General features: G+C 42.2%; 1 protein-coding gene across 1 annotated transcript; it reads right to left on the bottom strand.

The window, feature by feature from the left end:
- Positions 1-639: 639 nt before the first annotated feature.
- Positions 640-16,426, bottom strand: LOC135555397 (UBA-like domain-containing protein 2). The gene is made up of 3 exons (XM_064987779.1): positions 16,148-16,426; positions 8,620-8,676; positions 640-3,902 (listed from the first exon to the last, which is right to left on the bottom strand). The coding sequence occupies exons 1-3, from the start codon at positions 16,265-16,267 to the stop codon at positions 3,537-3,539; spliced, it is 543 nt and encodes a 180-aa protein (XP_064843851.1). The 5' UTR covers positions 16,268-16,426; the 3' UTR covers positions 640-3,536.
- Positions 16,427-18,406: the final 1,980 nt, after the last annotated feature.

The raw sequence follows: 18,406 nt of genomic DNA, 5'->3' as shown, positions 1-18,406 counted from the left end.
TTCGGGAGTAATGATGCTACTGAAAGGTATTTCAGGAGAGTATTTAAGACAGGCAGTTAATCTGAATGTAAGATTTCCATTGGTAGATGTATCTTTGTTTTCAAAGATAAATGGGCCTTCATGGAATATGTGATGTATGCGTCATATGATGTCCATATAACTGTTATGTGAACATATGTTGACTGACTGTCTGCAATGAGTTTTACTTGTGGTACGTAAATATATCTGTACTGTTCTACACAACCCCACCATCACATGCATATAATTTGACTGTGAAGGCACATTTTATGAGCCACGCTGTTATGACACGTCAGTTTCAGACATTTAACACGTTAACTGGGCTGGATACACAGTTCTAACCACATCCTTCCTCAATTAACTGCCACGCTGTGTGTTTATTGTCTCTCGTATATAGGCCTACTTGTTCCTTTGTAGTACAGAGACATTACTTATAGGGATATATAGATTCCTATAGTATAATGCAGTGTCATATCATTACTGAAGGGGTTCCTTTCCAGAAAATATCTCAAAAAGCAAAGTTACTGCTATGATGTGTTCAAATGTGCCTTAGCAACCATATTTCATAAAAGCACAACAATTATTCTCAGCAAAAACAAGACCCCAGAACAACTCCAACACTTAGCAGATCATACCTTATTTTATTAAACATATAAATACACATTTCAACAGGGAAATAAACACAGTACAGGAGAGAAATATCAATATAAAAAGCCGGATTAGAGAGATGTAAATGAGGGTCCATGAGAAGTTCTTGTGTTACTCAAGTGTACTGCAAATTGCTTGGTGTTTGACTTGTTTTCGGATTTCCATCAGGCATTCTGCACATCTTGTATGGGTGAACATGACGTTCGAACATTTCATAACACCCAGTTTGTACAGATATCACGGGGGACCAAATGGTCTACTGTTGACCGAGATCCATGAGAGCCTTATAAAATATGTTGATGAATTCCAAAGCTGTGGCAGGAGAATGGAGACCGGGTCACATCACCACAGGAACCATAATCCCCCAACACTACTGTGTCTGGGTGTGTTAGTTACCACAACAATACTGAGGAGGAGGAGCCAGTAATCCACACAGCAGGAAACACTCATTATGGGACCACCCTCCACTCCCACCTTGTTAAAAACACAGAACTGGAAAAATCACCAACCAAAACTCATGCAGTTGACAACAAACGTTCCCCTTAATAGAACACATGAGTTAATGAATGAGATGGTGCTATGAACACCGCAAGAGGAACCACCGTTGAGGTTCTAATGTCCATCTGAAAAGATCCATGGATTTAGAACCAGAACAGACCACATGGTAGCAGTGTCCCTTCTTTCTGGTGACATTGACAAGAGTCCACATTGGCCAGGTGGCATCTGTCCAACGCTACATGACTGTCCATATTGTACATTATAAAATCATCCTCACAAAAGGTCACAGCTAGACAAATGTGATTTGACATGTATTCAACCAGAGGGATGGTGTGAATATGATTGTCTGAGTGAAGACGTGGCAGGCAGGCATAATATTAAAGAATCATTTAGTGAGGGCATGAATGAATGTGACATTATTTCAGATAAAGTACCCTCTGTATACAACTGCAACCTGTTCAGACCTCCCTATTCCCTCTTTATTGTGATAATTATAATGAGAATGATGGTGAAAATGGCTACCTTTCCATCTGTCACCATTGATAGATTTGCAAATGTTCTGACATGGGCTGTTGTATGAAGAGCTCACCTATAAGTAAGACTCTGGGTTATGAAGCATTGTTCATCGGTACACTGAATCTCATATGTAAACATTGCCTGAACAATCATTTAGTAAATATTTGAAACCCGTACTAAATTCATAATTCTATAGTTGACAAGACACTCAATTCATCATCAGTCAATCAGCCACTATTCTAACGGAGGGAATTACACACGTTTTGAGCACTAGGAGAGATTCTGCTAATCTGACCCATTGAAACCGACTGTTTCTGCAGGGAATACATTCGGCCTCTCCCATTTAACCAGAGGTAGGACCAGTTGATCTTCTGCTAGAGGTTGTGTAGTAAATCACTGAGTGGGCCTCCACTCCCCATAGAAACCTGAAGAGGCCTACTGATGGCTCACACCCATCTATGTTAGTCAAAACATTTGCAAACCAGATTAAGTTCAGTGTTGACAGATAACAGATCTCAATCTGGTCCCCAGCCAGGTTACGGAGTTCAACGTTTTTGCACTTTGTTTCTGCTGAGCCTTTACTTACAATGGAGTTCAAAAGATGTTTCCATAATTGTCACTGAAAACCAGTTTACATTATCAGTCAAAAGAAAGTTGACTAGGCAAGTCAGTTAAGAACAAATTCTTATTTACAGTGACGGCATACCCTGGCCAAACCCCAACGATGCTGGGCCAATTGGGCGCCACCCTATGGGACTCCCAATCACGGCCGGTTGTGATACAGCCTGGAATCAAACCAGGGTCTGTAGTGACGCCTCTAGCACTGAGATGCAGTGCCTTAGACATCCATAGGTAGAAAATGTTCCCAAATACAATGATAAAAATCCATCAGCCTTTAAACTGGCTTCAGGCTTCCATCAAATGATTGCATACGTTGCTGTGTCTCAACACAAACTGAATTACAGTATTAACATTTCTTTACATGTCTCCTTAAAACACCTCTGATGTGAAGGTCAGCTTTCAGACACTTTAAAACCAAAGCTTCGAGTCCACACATACTGAAGAGCCCACTTCTCAGACACAACAGCATGCAGTGGAGCCACTGAGTCAGGTTTCACTAAGCTACAGAGTACTTACAAAATAGACATTTTAAAAAGGGATACATGGCTACATGAAACTTGACAAAATGGCTACAGTGTTTCTCCATGATCTGTACAGAACAGATCCCCGTACCACAAACAATATTGAAAACATTTTTTTCTGGGCAATAAGATCAGCCGAGAACACAAAACCATCATCATTTGTGTTGCAGTCCCATTTTGATTTTGTCTGCTGGTTATTGTGAAATCTGGTCACATCACTGGAGCGTTATTGAACCCCAAGGGAGAGAAGAGTTTTGAAAAACAGCCAATGATCAAGCACTTTAGCAGATCACATGGCTCCTATCCTAAGTAAGTGCTCTGCTGGGTCCAGGGCTCGACTTGCATTGACAAAGAAAACTGCCTTTCCCAGAGTCCTTGGGGGGGGTTAGAGACTCCACCCCCTTCGTTATATTCCACTTCCTCATATTGTTATTAGTGGTTCTCTCCCGGTACTTCCCAGGCTTTGATGAGTTATGATGAAGAGAGAGCAGAGACAGACGCCCTCCAAAGAAGGAGGACGTCATCATTTTAGAAAAACAGAAAGAAAGGAAGGAAAACAACAGTAGCGTGTCTTTACCCCTTGGCCAACAAGACCCTTTAATCCTGACACCCAACCCCCCTAGTAGATTCATTAGACTGCACATAGCTCCGCCCAGCACAGCCCCACACTATCCTCCCCGGCCCCCTCCCTCCCTCCCACACCTGGGTAGAGTCTCATCTCTGGCCATGCAGGACCGATATAACAGGGGTCTGCTGGGCGCTGCCAGGCTGAGACACAGGGGGCCACATGGGGGTCTGGTGCATGTGGTGGTGGTGCTGGTGCTGGTACTGGTGGTGGTGCATGTGGTGGCCTGTGGGCGAGGAGGGGGGCAGCCAGACGGGCTGGTGGTTGGGGGGTGATGAGGCCCAGAAGGATCCGAAGCCAGCTGTGGAGGAGGGGGGTGAGCAGGCCATGGACACCTGGGTGGGACCTCCGCCTCCGGAGCTCCCCGAGCAGTCTGACGCCCTCAGCTTGGAGAACATGGTGATGGTGTCGGGGAAGTTAGGCGGCGTGGCTGGGGTGTTCCTTGGAGTGCACATCTGGAAAACAGAAGACACGTGGGGTTTAAAATGAGTGACTTACATTGAGTTGAATGCAAACACTTCATTTTAACATTCTGTCCCAATGATTTGGTCCCCATGGGGTGCTTCCATTGCTGCTGCCTGCTGTGAACTATATGTACCTATATGTTGTAGTAGGGATAATAGTAGTGATGGTAATAGTAGTGGTAATAGTGATAATAGTAGTGGTAGTGATAATAGTAGTTGTAGTAGTGATAATAGTAGTAATAGGGATAATAGTAGTGATGGTAATAGTGGTAGTGATAATAGTAGTTGTAGTAGGGATAATAGTGATGGTAATAGTAGTGGTAGTAGTGATAATAGTAGTGGTGGTAATAGTGGTAGTGATAATAGTAGTTGTAGTAGGGATAATAGTAGTGGTAGTGATAATAATAGTAGTAGTAGGGATAATAGTAGTGGTGGTAATAGTAGGGATAATATAGTGGTAGTGGTAATAATAGTGGTAGTGATAATAATAGTGATGGTAATAGTGGTAGTGATAATAGTGATGGTAATAGTAGTGGTAGTAGTGATAATAGTTGTAGTAGGGATAATAGTAGTTGTAGTAGGGATAATAGTAGTGATGGTAATAGTGGTAGTGATAATAATAGTAGTAGGGATAATAATAGTGATGGTAATAGTGGTAGTGATAATAGTGATGGTAATAGTAGTGGTAGTAGTGATAATAGTTGTAGTAGGGATAATAGTAGTTGTAGTAGGGATAATAGTAGTGATGGTAATAGTGGTAGTGATAATAATAGTAGTAGGGATAATAATAGAGATGGTAATAGTGGTAGTGATAATAGTAGTTGTAGTAGGGATAATAGTAGTGGTAGTGATAATAATAGTAGTAGTAGGGATAATAGTAGTGATGGTAATAGTAGATAATAGTAGTGAGGGATAATAGGTAGTGATAATAGTAGGTAGTGTAGTGGTGGTAATAGTATAATAGTGAGTAATAGTAGTTGTAGTAGGGATAATAGTGATGGTAATAGTAGTGATGGTAATAGTGGTAGTGATAATAGTAGTGGTAGTGATAATAGTAGTTGTAGTAGGGATAATAGTAGTGGTGGTAATAGTAGGGATAATAGTAGTGATGGTAATAGTGGTAGTGATAATAGTAGTTGTAGTAGGGATAATAGTAGTGATGGTAATAGTAGTGGGATAATAGTAGTGGTAGTGATAATAGTAGTGATGGTAATAGTGGTAGGATAATAGTAGTTAGTAGGGATAATAGTGATAATAGTAGTTGTACTAGGGATAATAGTGATGGTAATAGTAGTGGTAGTAGTGATAATAGTAGTGGTAGTGATAATAGTAGTTGCAGTGATGGGATAATAGTAGTGATGGTAATAGTGGTAGTAGTAGCTAGTAGGGATAATAGTACCGGTAGTGATAATAGTAGTGGAGTAGGTAATAGTAGTGGTAGGGATAATAGTAGTGATAATAGTAGTAATAATAATAGTGGGTAATAGTAGATAATAGTAGTGGTAGTGATAATAGTAGTTGTAGTAGGGATAATAGTAGTGATAATAGTAGTTGTAATAGTAGGGATAATAGTAGTGGTGATGGTAAGGGATAATAATAGTGGGTAGTGATAATAGTAGTGATGGTAGTGATGGTAATAGTAGTAATAGTGATGGTAATAGTAGTGGTAGTGATAGGATAATAGTAGTATGGGATAATAGTAGTGATAATAGTAGTAGTAGTAGTAATAGTAGGGATAATAGTAGTTGTAGTAGGGATAATAGTAGTAATAGTAGTAGTATAATAATAGTGATGGTAGTAGTGGTAGTGATAATAGTAGTGGTATATAATAGTAGTTGCAGTAGGGAGTAATAGATAATAGTAGTGATGGTAATAGGGTATAATAGTAGTAGTAGTAGGGATAATAGTAGTAACAGATGATGTAGTAGTTGTAGTAGGGATAATAGTAGTGGTGGTAGTATAATAGTATGGTAATAGGTAGTGATAATAGTAGTTGTAGTAGGGATAATAGTAGTGGTGATAAGTAGTAGTTGTAGTAGGGATGTAGTAATGATGGTAGTAGTAGTGGTAGTAATAGTAGTAGTAGTAGTAGTAGTTAGTAGTAGGATAATAGTAGTGGTGGTAATAGTAGTAGTAGATAATAGTAGTGATGGTAATAGTAGTAGTGATAATAGTAGATAATGGTAATAGTAGTAGGGAAATTAGTGGTGGTATAGTAGTTTACAGGATGGTAATAGTAGTGATGGATAATAGTAGTGGTAGTAGTGATAATAGTAGTTTGGTAGGCGGCAGATAATAATATTAGTTGCAAACCAGAACTTCTCCTACAGTATTTATGGTCTTGTTTTGTCATCAGAAGGCGATAATAGTACAGGGTAGAGCTTGTACTGCCCCACAGCAACAAATAGTTACATCCCTCATGGGCTCATACACAGTAGTGGTAGTGATAATAGTAGTTGTAGTAGGGATAATAGTAGTGGTGGTAATAGTAGGGATAATAGTGGTGATGGTAATAGTGGTAGTGATAATAGTAGTGATGGTAATAGTAGTGATGGTAATAGTAGTGGTAGTGATAGTAGTAGTAGTAGTAGTAGTAGTAGTAGGGATAATAGTAGTTGTAGTAGGGATAATAGTAGTGATTGTAGTAGTAGTAGTAGTAGGGATAATAGTAGTGGTGGTAATAGTTGTGGTAGCAGTTTAATTAGTTTACAGGAAGGTCCTAGTAAAGTAAATCATTATATTTGCTACCACAACCACTACTACTTGTTTTGTCAACTACCACCACAACTACATCTACTACACACCAGAGGGGAAACAGGTGACCACCACAACTACATCTACTACGACTACCACCACAACTACATCTACTACGACTACCACCACAACTACATCTACTACGTCTACCACCACTAGTACTACGACCACAACCACCACTAGTACTACGACTACTATTGTAAAGTGGCTGTTCCACTGGATGTCAGAAGGTGAATTCACCAAGTTGTAAGTCGCTCTGGATAAGAGCGTCTGCTAAATGACCTAAATGTAATGTAAATGTAGTACTACGACCACAACCACCACTAGTACTACGACTACCACCACTAGTACTACGACTACCACCACTAGTACTACGACCACAACCACCACCCCTACTACCACCACCACAGTGCACTACCCACTTTCCATGAATTACATTATGTACAGAGTAATGAAAAGAAACAATGTATTTAAATTGATATAGAAATGTCATCCTCTCTAGGACTTACTTAATATGACTTGTTTTCTCAGGTCAAGTACTAGGCCTAATTAAATAAATAAAAACCCAGCCCCATGTTTACAACAAGCAATGCAACCCTGGATGTCAATTGGTTGTGGAAATGTGACCCTTCGGTGTAGGTTTAAGGCTATAAGAGTCCTTTACATATACACATATTTGTTCTCCCTGTATAGTCAATAGTGTTTGATTGAGGGCAGTGTTGTGTACATTATTGTTGCTACACGGAGCTCTTTCTTCCCCACACCCACTGTTTCCCCTGTGGTTCCCCCAGGCCCCAAGGAGAGTGCAGGGCAACCTAGAGAGAGAGAGAGAGGGGGAAGGACTAACACCCACAATACATGGAGATGGCTTGCAGCTGCTGATGACTGCCTCTCCACACTCTCTATCCTTTAACAGCCCTTCCTCCTCCTCTGTAGCAGATAGCTCTCTTACATCACTCCTCCTCCCAGCATGCACATGCCCGCCTCACACACAAACACACTTGTACACATGCACACACACACTCGCAAACACACAAACACCCTCCAGCGGTATGATGTAATGGCTGCACCGAAAATAATAACAAACCCTGGCCCCCGCCACTCACACACTTCCTCTCGCTCAAGCTCGAACATGCTCCTCCCACCCAAGACGAAGGGAAGGAAGAGAGAAAACCAAAACAGTGTTGTAGCAGCAGAGCAGCAACAGACAGATGATAAGGGGATGGCTGGGTTCAGTGTACACGTCAACACTGCATGCTCACAGCACAGCCTCCATGTGGTAAACATTACATTACCAGCTCCACGGCTTTTACTGGTCAGTTGAAGCAGCAATGGTTTCATGCACGGACCACATGATCACTATAGCCGTTAGGGAATAACATTGCGTAAATTGGCTTGAGCCAAGGACAGGGGCCAGCCTTGTGTCATTGCTATCATCGCGGTTAAATTAGCTATTGGGACCCAGCTACTTCGCTGTGCCTGACATACGGAGTTGGCATAACAATGCATATTTTCATGCAATACATGTTGAAGGAAAAGGTTTCAAAATATTGTGTAAGGTTTAAGAATTCATGATATGAAACGTATGTTGCACTAAAAAGCATGGTGCCGGTCCATGAGGCAGTATATCTTAAGTAAGTTTACCCTAAAAGGCAGTGTTGAAAACCAGTAAGCACCGTGGAGTAGTACAGCAGGATGTAGACTTTACTACTCAGGAGCGATAACTCCAGTGATGTCACTCTGCCAGACACAGCTGTACTACTATGCCCATGGCTCTAGTCCTGTCCTGTTGGTGAATCTGTCCCTCTGTCTGTCTGACTGAAGAGGAGCAGCAGACTGGCCTGGTCACGGACGCTGCAGCCATGCTGTAAATTAGCTCCCTGAACACACTGACAGAATGTAAAACATGCCTTAAGCCCTTTTTTCTTTTGTAAGGGGAACAAAATGCACTTACCATCTGGTGGTGGTGACTAGGGATGTTGGCCTCCTGGAAAAAGGAGCTTAAGGCTGTCTGTGGAGGGAGAGAGAGAGACAGAATGAGGGGAAGAGAGGAAGTTGTGTGTGAGAACATTGTGAGCACTTGAACTGCCATTTAGGGTATGGCGGGCATTTGACCTTTGAGTGTTCAAGTACTCACATTATTATTTTCTGAATATTCGGGGAAAAAAATACTTTTAGAACACAAGGCCCACATTGGGAAAAATGTGTGCAGTTAGCTATGCCAACAGTGCGCAACAAAGCGTAATTTATCAGAACCAGTAAAGATAACAAATCCTAATTGCTAAATTGCCTCATATATACACTGAGTGCACAAAAACATTAAGAATACTTTTCTAATATTGAGTTGCGAATGACCCCCCCAACCTCCCACCCCCTTTGCCCTCAGAACAGCCTCAATTCGTTGGGGCATGGACTCTACATGGTGCGGAAAGTGTTCCACAGGGAAGATGGCCCATGTCTCCAATGCTTCCCACAGTTGTGTCCAGTTGGCTGGATGTCCTTTGGGTGGTAGACTATTCAACAGAAAACTGTTGAACATGTAAAAACCCACCAGCATTGCAGTTCTTGACACAAACCGTCTCAATTGTCTCCGGGCTTAAAAAAAAACTTATTTAACATGCCTCCTCCCCTTCATCTACACTGATTGAAGTGGATTTAACAGGTGATATCAATTAGGGATCATAGCGTTCACCTGGATTCATCTGGTCAGAGCAGGTGTTCATAATGTTTTGTACACTCAGTGTATATTCAATCAATTAAAAAACAAGTGCTATTTAAGATGCATTTACTGAACCTGTAATATCAACTGGTTGTATTATATATTGGAACTCAATCTTCAAAAAGGTAGTAACCTCCACAGTGTGGCACTTTCTTGTAGAAGCCTATAGCTGTGCAATGGCATAGTCTTGTTTTGTTAATTTAGCAGACAAGACTTTTATTTCCCGAGCACCTTATCAGTCAAGACACATCTATTTTATAGTAGCAGTTAAGAGCGTTGGGCCAGTAACCGAAAGGTTGCTGGTTTGAATCCCGAGCCGACTTGGTGAGAAAAAAAAATCTGTCGATGTACCCATGAGCAAGACACTTAAGCCTAATTGCTCTGGATAAGAGCATCTGCCAAATGACTCAAATGTAACATAACAGAATCAAATAGAACCGAATAGTGTGAAGTGATGCACATCTGATCATTTAAAAGAGTTACAAACCAAAATATGTATTTTTCTTTTGGATATAGACTGTTGTCTAATTTATGCTGCCTATTCTTTGGAATTTTCTAAATGGAATAACAATTCCACTTTGAACACTGCAAGGGGATGAATTATGACCATGACATCTGTTTGGTGAGTAGGCCTAGGCTTAATGATGCTGGTGAAAATACGCTCGATCTTTCTCAAACTAATGCTTTAGCATATTTCAGAGTAGAATCTGAAATATGTTTATGGGGGGGGGGGGGGGGTATATTTAGCCAAGGCTAACCAGTCCTAAAATGGCACTAGCAGTTCACAAAGTGGGGTCGTCACTAGTTACCACAGCCAAAAGGTCAGGCTTTCGAGTGGGGCAGCAGGTTAATTAAGGCACTGCATCTCAGTGCTAGAGGCGTCACTACAGACCTTGGTTCGATTCCAGGCTGTATCACAACCGGCCGTGATTGGGAGTCCCATAGGGCAGCGTACAATTGGCACAACGTCGTCCGGGTAAGGCCATCATTGTAAATAAGAATTTGTTCTTAACTGACTTGCCTAGTTAAATAAAAAATAAACTATGCCTGTTTCTACAACGTCTCTTCTTAAAATCAGATTTTAAACCTAACCTTATGCCTAAACTTAAGAACAAAAAGCTAATTTTTTGTTTTCATGAATTGTTCAGTAGTCAATTTTGACTTTGTGGTAACTAGTGACAACCACAATGTAGCATATTAAAGCGGATAATGACGTGATTATTACAAAATTGCAGCGCATTGTTGCAACACATATTTCCCTACTTCAGTCAACCAGTCCATTTTGAATTTGTGATAAAACTGATGTCATTTAGCAAGGAATGTAGCTTGTGTATCCCATCAGTTAGATCTGTTTTTATAGACATTTATTTCTGTAGGCCTAACGGGAGCTTGTGTGTGCACTCATCACACGTGTCTAGAGGGAGCAGGTCAGAACACAACTGAGTGAGTGAGACAAGGAGGGTAAAGGGAATTTAGGGAGCAGAACTTTGTAATGCTTGGCTTGGTTTCTTTTTTGTTGTGTTACGCAAATGCACATGCACAAATCTAACATTAGAGTCAAAAAAAAAATTGGACCAAATAGTTCTACAGTATAAAAAATATATAATCTCTGGTTAAATATTGAGTTTTGACGTCCGTTCCAGTACTCATGCCCATCTTTAGTTTGCGGACCACAAAACAGTAGTAACACATTTCACCTTCCAATCCGCTCACTGTGCGGAGTCTGACCCCATCCCCCTCTGCTAACATCGGCCTATGGGTCAGTTGGTACAAGTAGATCACATGACTCTGGGGTTAAAACTATTATCCTCCACTGTCTAAAACAGGGTTTGTAAACCACGCGGAGAGAGAGGCAGTTGCAGACAGGCTAATGGCTCAGTGAGAATGTACACACTACACAGGCTTGTTTAAAATGATAATTAGCATGGAAAAGAAAATCGCTAGTAGTCTAGTACTGTTCCTTTACCTAAAACTAGTGTTTACAACTCAGTGACATGTAAACAGTTTAGGCTATACAAACTACCGTGAATAGGGTATGTGCTTTATTCTCAGGGACAATTCATAGGCCACAACAAAACCTAGTTTGTGACAGCCTTCCTCTGACAGGCTATGAGGAAACACAATGTAAACAAGTAGTCCTACTTTCAGTTGCTGCCCTTGAACACAAACAGGGAAGTCCATAGGCTACTTCTATTGTTTCACTCTGTTGTGAACACAAAGGCCAGCCTAGTAAGGACACCATGGTCCGGAAACAAAAATACACTGATACCAAAACATATCCTTAGTAGTTTATCAGATTTTATTGCAAGATACCGGTTTTATGATTCAAGTAGTCTGACTGGCCCATCATTCATGTTCTTTTTAAGAGGTGGAAAATTGACAAATGCTGTGTCATTCCTTCGTATACAAATCGCCTCATATGAATGTGTCTTAGTAACTGGATTAAAATAATTGCATGCAGCCTACTACTAAAATGACAGCATGTCTAGCTAAACCTTAGTCCCTTGCCTAGCCTCCATTTCCCTTCACTAGAATCTCTCTTTGCGAACACTTCAATGAATGTGTGGTTTCCCCTCACGGCTGAAGCCGGCCCCTCCCCCACAAACCATGCTCTGTGGTTGTTTGACAACAGCAGCAGTAGTGCAGGAATGTCTGCTGCTCAACGTGACACACATATCAACATGAATGTGCTGCACTGCCATTGTCTACCAGGCTGCTGGGATCACACTGTTCTTTGTCTATTTATGTTAAGTGTATTTCTGTGTACATCCAAGACCATCAACAACGGTTCCGTTTCACACACAAATAATGTAGGTTACAAACACACAGTGCAACACCATATCTAAAAGCGTTGGCATAAAGGTTTCAGTACTACTCATGGGCTTTAAGTGAGAGCACCCATTACCTGACGGAGCAGAAAACCTAGCAATGGAGCAGAGAACCTAGCAATGGAGCAGAGAGGAGTCATGACAGTGTTGCTTATGTAACATGACTGACAGAACACTGCCACGAAGCCTAGCACTAGGCCTATATAAAAGCAGAAGAATTGAACAGGTGTCTAAATGAGGGCACAGCAAACAATAACAAAAACAGATTTTAAAAAACAGCCTGAAATAGGATAAATATAGGTGAACACAAAAATAATACTTAGGGTGATACGGAAGAGTGCAGAAGAAAGAAGTACATGAATAATGGTGTAGTAACAGGGATAATGAGGCTGAGTGGGGGCTGTGCCCTGAGGGATTGAGAGTACCGAACATGACCATGGACACAGCCTGCCCTGCAGCCAGGAGCCATGAGTAGACACGACGGCACAGCCTGCTCTGCAGCCAGGAGCCATGGGCAGACACGACGACACAGCCTGCTCTGCAGCCAGGAGCCATGAGTAGACACGACGACACAGCCTGCTCTGCAGCCAGGAGCCATGAGTAGACACGACGACACAGCCTGCTCTGCAGCCAGGAGCCATGAGTAGACACGACGACACAGCCTGCTCTGCAGCCAGGAGCAGACACGGCGGCACAGCCTGCTCTGCAGCCAGGAGCCATGGGCAGACACGACGACACAGCCTGCTCTGCAGCCAGGAGCCAGGAGTAGACACGACGACACAGCCTGCTCTGCAGCCAGGAGCCAGGAGTAGACATGACGACACAGCCTGCTCTGCAGCTAGGAGCAGACACGACGACACAGCCTGCCCTGCAGCCAGGAGCCATGAGTAGACATGACGACACAGCCTGCTCTGCAGCCAGGAGCCATGAGTAGACATGACGACACAGCCTGCTCTGCAGCCAGGAGCAGACAGACATGACGACACAGCCTGCCCTGCAGCCAGGAGCCATGAGTAGACACGACGACACAGCCTGCTCTGCAGCCAGGAGCCATGAGTAGACATGACGACACAGCCTGCTCTGCAGCCAGGAGCAGACACGACGGCACAGCCTGCTCTGCAGCCAGGAGCCATGAGTAGACACGACGACACAGCCTGCTCTGCAGCCAGGAGCCATGAGTAGACATGACGACACAGCCTGCTCTGCAGCCAGGAGCCATGAGTAGACATGACGACACAGCCTGCTCTGCAGCTAGGAGCAGACACGACGACACAGCCTGCTCTGCAGCCAGGAGCCATGAGTAGACACGACGACACAGCCTGCTCTGCAGCCAGGAGCCATGAGTAGACATGACGACACAGCCTGCTCTGCAGCCAGGAGCCATGAGTAGACATGACGACACAGCCTGCCCTGCAGCCAGGAGCCATGAGTAGACATGACGACACAGCCTGCTCTGCAGCCAGGAGCCATGAGTAGACATGACGAAACAGCCTGCTCTGCAGCTAGGAGCAGACACGACGACACAGCCTGCTCTGCAGCCAGGAGCCATGAGTAGACACGACGACACAGCCTGCTCTGCAGTCAGGAGCAGCCCAGTGAGAGGGACATTATACTGACATCATAGAAAGATGACTAGCCACAAAGACAATCAATTAACCAATAAAGGCTAACATTTTGAGATTGTATTATACATAAATATTTTATATAGAGAGACTCTACATATACAGTATATACAATATGTATACACAATATATACACAGAGAGCACTAAACATTAGGAACATCTTCCTAATATTGAGTTGCACCCCCTTTTCCCTCAGAATAGCCTCAATTCATTGGGGCATGGATCCTACAAGGTGTTGAAAGCATTCCACAGGGATGCTGGTCCATGTTGACTCCAATGCTTCCTACAGTTGTGTCAAGTTAGCTGGATGTCCTTTGGATGGTGGACCATTCTTGATACACACGGAAAACTGTTGAGGATGAAAAACCCAGCAGCATTGCAGTTTGTGACACACTCAAACCGGTGCGCCTGTCACCTACTACCATACCCCATTCAAAGGCACTTAAATATTTTGTCTGGCCCATTCACCATATGAATGGCACACTTGCACAATGTCTCAATTGTCTCAAGGCTTAAAAATCCTTCTTTAACCTGTATCCTCCACTTCATCTACACTGATTGAAGTGGATTTAAGCAACATTAATAAGGGATCATAGCTTTTACCTGGTCAGTCTATGTCATGGAAAGAGCAGATGTTCCTAATGTTTTGACCCTCCACTCCTTAGCCAACAGCATCTGGGAGAGCTCAGCCCAGCCATCGGCAACTAGCCCTTTGACCTTGAGCCGGACAGGTTGCACAGAGGAGGCTAAGTTGTCTCTGCAATGCATCTGCTCCAATCAAGCTACAGGCTGACTCTGCTCTCAGAAGCCTGGGAGGAGCTGAGCAGCCTCCTCAGCCCCTTCAAACCACCTGGCCCTGACACTTCTGCCTGCGCGTAAGCACTAACAAAAGCTTGGCCGTTAGACAAAGCGGAGGTGTGTTTGGGAAACCATCTGAAAGCAGAGGCCTGAAGCCTCAGATCTTCTCAGCATCTCTCTGTTGTCCATACTTAGGGCCCTGTTGAATATTTAAAACCAGTGGCCTTGCATACTTTCATTATACATTACTCTAGGGTGTGCTTCAACATGAACTGGATTTTTCTTTCATATCATGTAGTGAATTATGTATTCACTAAAAAGGTATGTTACTATTACGCTCATTCAAACTACAATTCCACCTTGCTGCTGTGGCTGAAACCATGATTGAAAAGGGTCACGCTGTGTGTCAGCTTAGAAGAAACGCCTGCTCATACGGTGTGCATCTCTGAGCCAGGACTATGAGTACTGGATATGAACAACTGGAAGGATAAGGCACCGTAATCTGCCTAAAGATAGATATCCCTTATGAATACTCCTGGACAAGAGTACGGTCAATCCAGGAGGTCTGCTGTGTCACCTTCCCCTAACCTTGTTCAACAAGCAATCATAAACACAATGTTCTTTAAATGTGTGTTGTGAGTGTTTATTGGTGCACTACTCTTACGCAGCCAAATATGGAAAGTAATAACTAGTAGCAGCTTGTTCCAAAATTGGAAGTGTGTATTGACTGGCCATAAATCATACCAGTTGGGAATGAGGTATGAATTGCTGTGTGTGCTAGCTGTGTAACATACATGCTATTACACTAAATAGCCTACACATTTTCAGAGCAGCGGCAATATTCAAAAAACAAAGGCAACGTTTGAGACACCTTTTACTTACTACAACAATGGGGTCTGGACAGGAAGAGCCTCTGCGTGTTTGGTAGTGTCAGGTCAAGAAAGTAAACAAAGTTAACCTTATGGATTCAAACACCTCAACCAGGTATTTTCTTCGTATTTTCTTCGCTCTCTGGATGGCCAGTTAGTTAGTTATCAAAAGCCGGTTGCATTATTACTGTATCTAGCTAAATTAGACATTCGAGATGGATTATGTTCATATGGCATTGAAAGAAATCAGATCACACTACTATCAACTGCAATCATGGCTAGTTAGATTATGCAAATGTGTATTGAATATGAATATTGAAAATGAAAAACCTAACATAAAATAACCAACGTAACCAATATAGATATCAAAACAATAACGTTAGCAGCATCAATTTCCCATCTAGTTAACTGGTGTGAACAGCCAATTCGATGGCAAACACCGCATTTCCTAATGTTAGCCCAGGTCTTCCGGATTATCCATCGTAAAAGCATGGTCGTATGACTGGGTTTACTTACATGGTTGTAAAAAACATCGCCATTCACTAATTTCGGAGAACTTCTCCTTCTTTGTCTTTGTTAACTCGCTAAAGTGGCTAGTTAGCCGCATCGCTATGAAACCAACATATAAACACACACATCGCATACCTCGAATTGCCAGTGAGCCGCTTGAAGAAGCTGCTTCGCTTGATCAGCAGCACAACCAGCAGTCAAAACAAACTGGTTGATCATCACTTGATGCCTGAGTTCGTCCATATTCACCGACATAACCGCTCTTCACCCCACCTCAGTTATTTTATCGTTGAAACCTAGGAAAACAAAGCCTCGTTTTTTTCTTCAAAATTTCGAATTCAATCGCTCAAACCTGACCCTCCTTACCACGCTCTACCCTCGCCTTCCAGTAACAACAAATGTGTTCATGTCATCACCAACAACAAAGCCAAGCACAACAGCTGATTGGATAAACAAGTCAGCAAGATTGTACGGGCTGGTACACCATTGGCTGTCACGCGAGCCAGCAAGTCGTTGGAGTAAGGTAATTGCAGGGTACATATATTCATGGATTGGATACCAGAGGATGAGTAAATCACACCTATTGGCTTATTTCTATAAGAAGGTATATGAGGGTCGTTCAATAATTGGTCAATTTCGAGATAACGTATTGAAAAGGTCCAGGATTGGTATTTCTATTGTAAATATTTACAGCAACGTTATGATGGTTGTCTTTGTGCCACACCAAACAGTCAGAGACATATTGTACTGGTTACAATATAGGCGCGTTTCAAATGCTGTACATTTGATCATAATAACAGTAGTCGATAATATAACAGTTTATGGACGGTGAGCAAAGCCTACTGTTCATACTTTTTTCCCCAAACAGAAAATACATCGATAATAATAAATGTGCTGTGCTTTCGGCGAGTCTCTGAATGTCTGATACTATGTTATGAGCCAGCAAATACAGAAGAAAAGTGTATTCATTTCTGTCTGCATTGGTGCCCAAACACGTTCCGTGTGTTATTCTCTATGATTATCTCTGAGTACTATCCACTAGGCAGTGGGATGTCAAGCTCCCTCCCTGCAAAACTGAATAATTCAGCTGAGGTGTAGGTATACAGTATATTAAAGTTGAAAGCGTGACAGAGAAGACTATCTATTATGTATTGTAGGTGGGTGTTACCTGGATAATGTGAATTTGATTGTCTATTAATAATGGATTGGAGACTACACACACAACTCTTCAAACAGTCAATTATGACAATATGTTAATTTATAGGGGTCCCCAAAGGTTCCCAGGGGATCTCAAATCCCACCTTTCCTCTATTCTTTCAGACTTTTTTTCTGCATAGCAAATTACAAATTACATGCATTTTGGCCCATTTATTTTGAAACTGATGAGCAAATTCACTTTACTAATTATTGGAGATGTTTTCATTCCAAATAATAGCATTTGGAATAAGGCGTTGGAAACATGTTCTTCCGATGGAAAGATAGCTCTGGGAATAGTGACCTCATGATCCAGAATGGTCTAATGAACTATTCAAGGAAATCATTTATGAGATTTTTGTTGGTCAATTATGAGCATCTGTTGGGTGTTTATCGTGATGACTTTCAACAAATGACTTATTCTGTTCATTCTGCAACACACTGAGAGGGGGTTATTTTAATAGGTAATTTGCTTCAGCAAATAAATCATTACACTAGAAAATCATGGTACTTTTTTTGTTAAAACTTGAAACAAACATACAGAAGATATGGACATAAGGACAATGCTGCCATTTTGACATTACACAACCAGAAAGTGAAAGGCACTCTGTTATTTAATTTTCAATGAAACAATGTCATACACTGTGACCATCAAGCGTTCAAGGTTACCCATGTTTTATCTTTTTTGGGATAAAAACCCAACACATTTCCTCTCAAAATGGGCAGCATATAACATTGATCCACACAAAATAGCTCAATACTTGACGCTTTGCTTTAAATGGTCAGACCAAATGATCTGAAGCTCATTGTGAGAGGTCAGTCAGTTCAAAATACTGAAAAGTAGGTTACTGCTGAATGGCCACCTTATCTGTTCTTATGCTGCGTTATTTTGTCCCCTTAAAGCTTATCTGGACAAATGCCCTTGCTTTAATGGGTGATATATATTCTGTATACCTGTATTACTCACACTGCAGGGAGACATAACCTAAATTGTTATTGTCTCATGCAGATCACCATCTGCTTTCAGATACCAGGACCGTAGGCTCTCCCAAAACACAGAGTAAAGGGGGTGGAGTCATACTTTCATTGGTCAATGATTAACATGATCTTGGCAGAGTGGACTTTGTTTTCCGAGATACTCAGGGATACTTGCTTGGTTTCTTGCCCACGTGTTGACCTCCATCTTGGTTCCCCCCACCA

Source organism: Oncorhynchus masou, chromosome 15 (assembly GCF_036934945.1).
Source record: "Oncorhynchus masou masou isolate Uvic2021 chromosome 15, UVic_Omas_1.1, whole genome shotgun sequence".
NCBI classification, from domain to species: domain Eukaryota; kingdom Metazoa; phylum Chordata; class Actinopteri; order Salmoniformes; family Salmonidae; genus Oncorhynchus; species Oncorhynchus masou.
Note: the sequence above shows the minus strand (reverse complement) of the source record. Positions and strands in the feature narration are given on the sequence as shown.

What these genes read in the sequence shown, in the direction of transcription:
- LOC135555397 (XM_064987779.1), bottom strand. Translation starts at nt 16,267, where the DNA reads ATGTCGGTGAATATGGACGAACTCAGGCATCAAGTGATGATCAACCAG. An exon ending in CGGCTCACTGGCAATTCGAG is followed by an intron (nt 8,677 to 16,147) that starts GTATGCGATGTG and finishes CTCCCTCCACAG; the next exon opens with ACAGCCTTAAGCTCCTTTTT. An exon ending in CTAGTCACCACCACCAGATG is followed by an intron (nt 3,903 to 8,619) that starts GTAAGTGCATTT and finishes TCTGTTTTCCAG; the next exon opens with ATGTGCACTCCAAGGAACAC.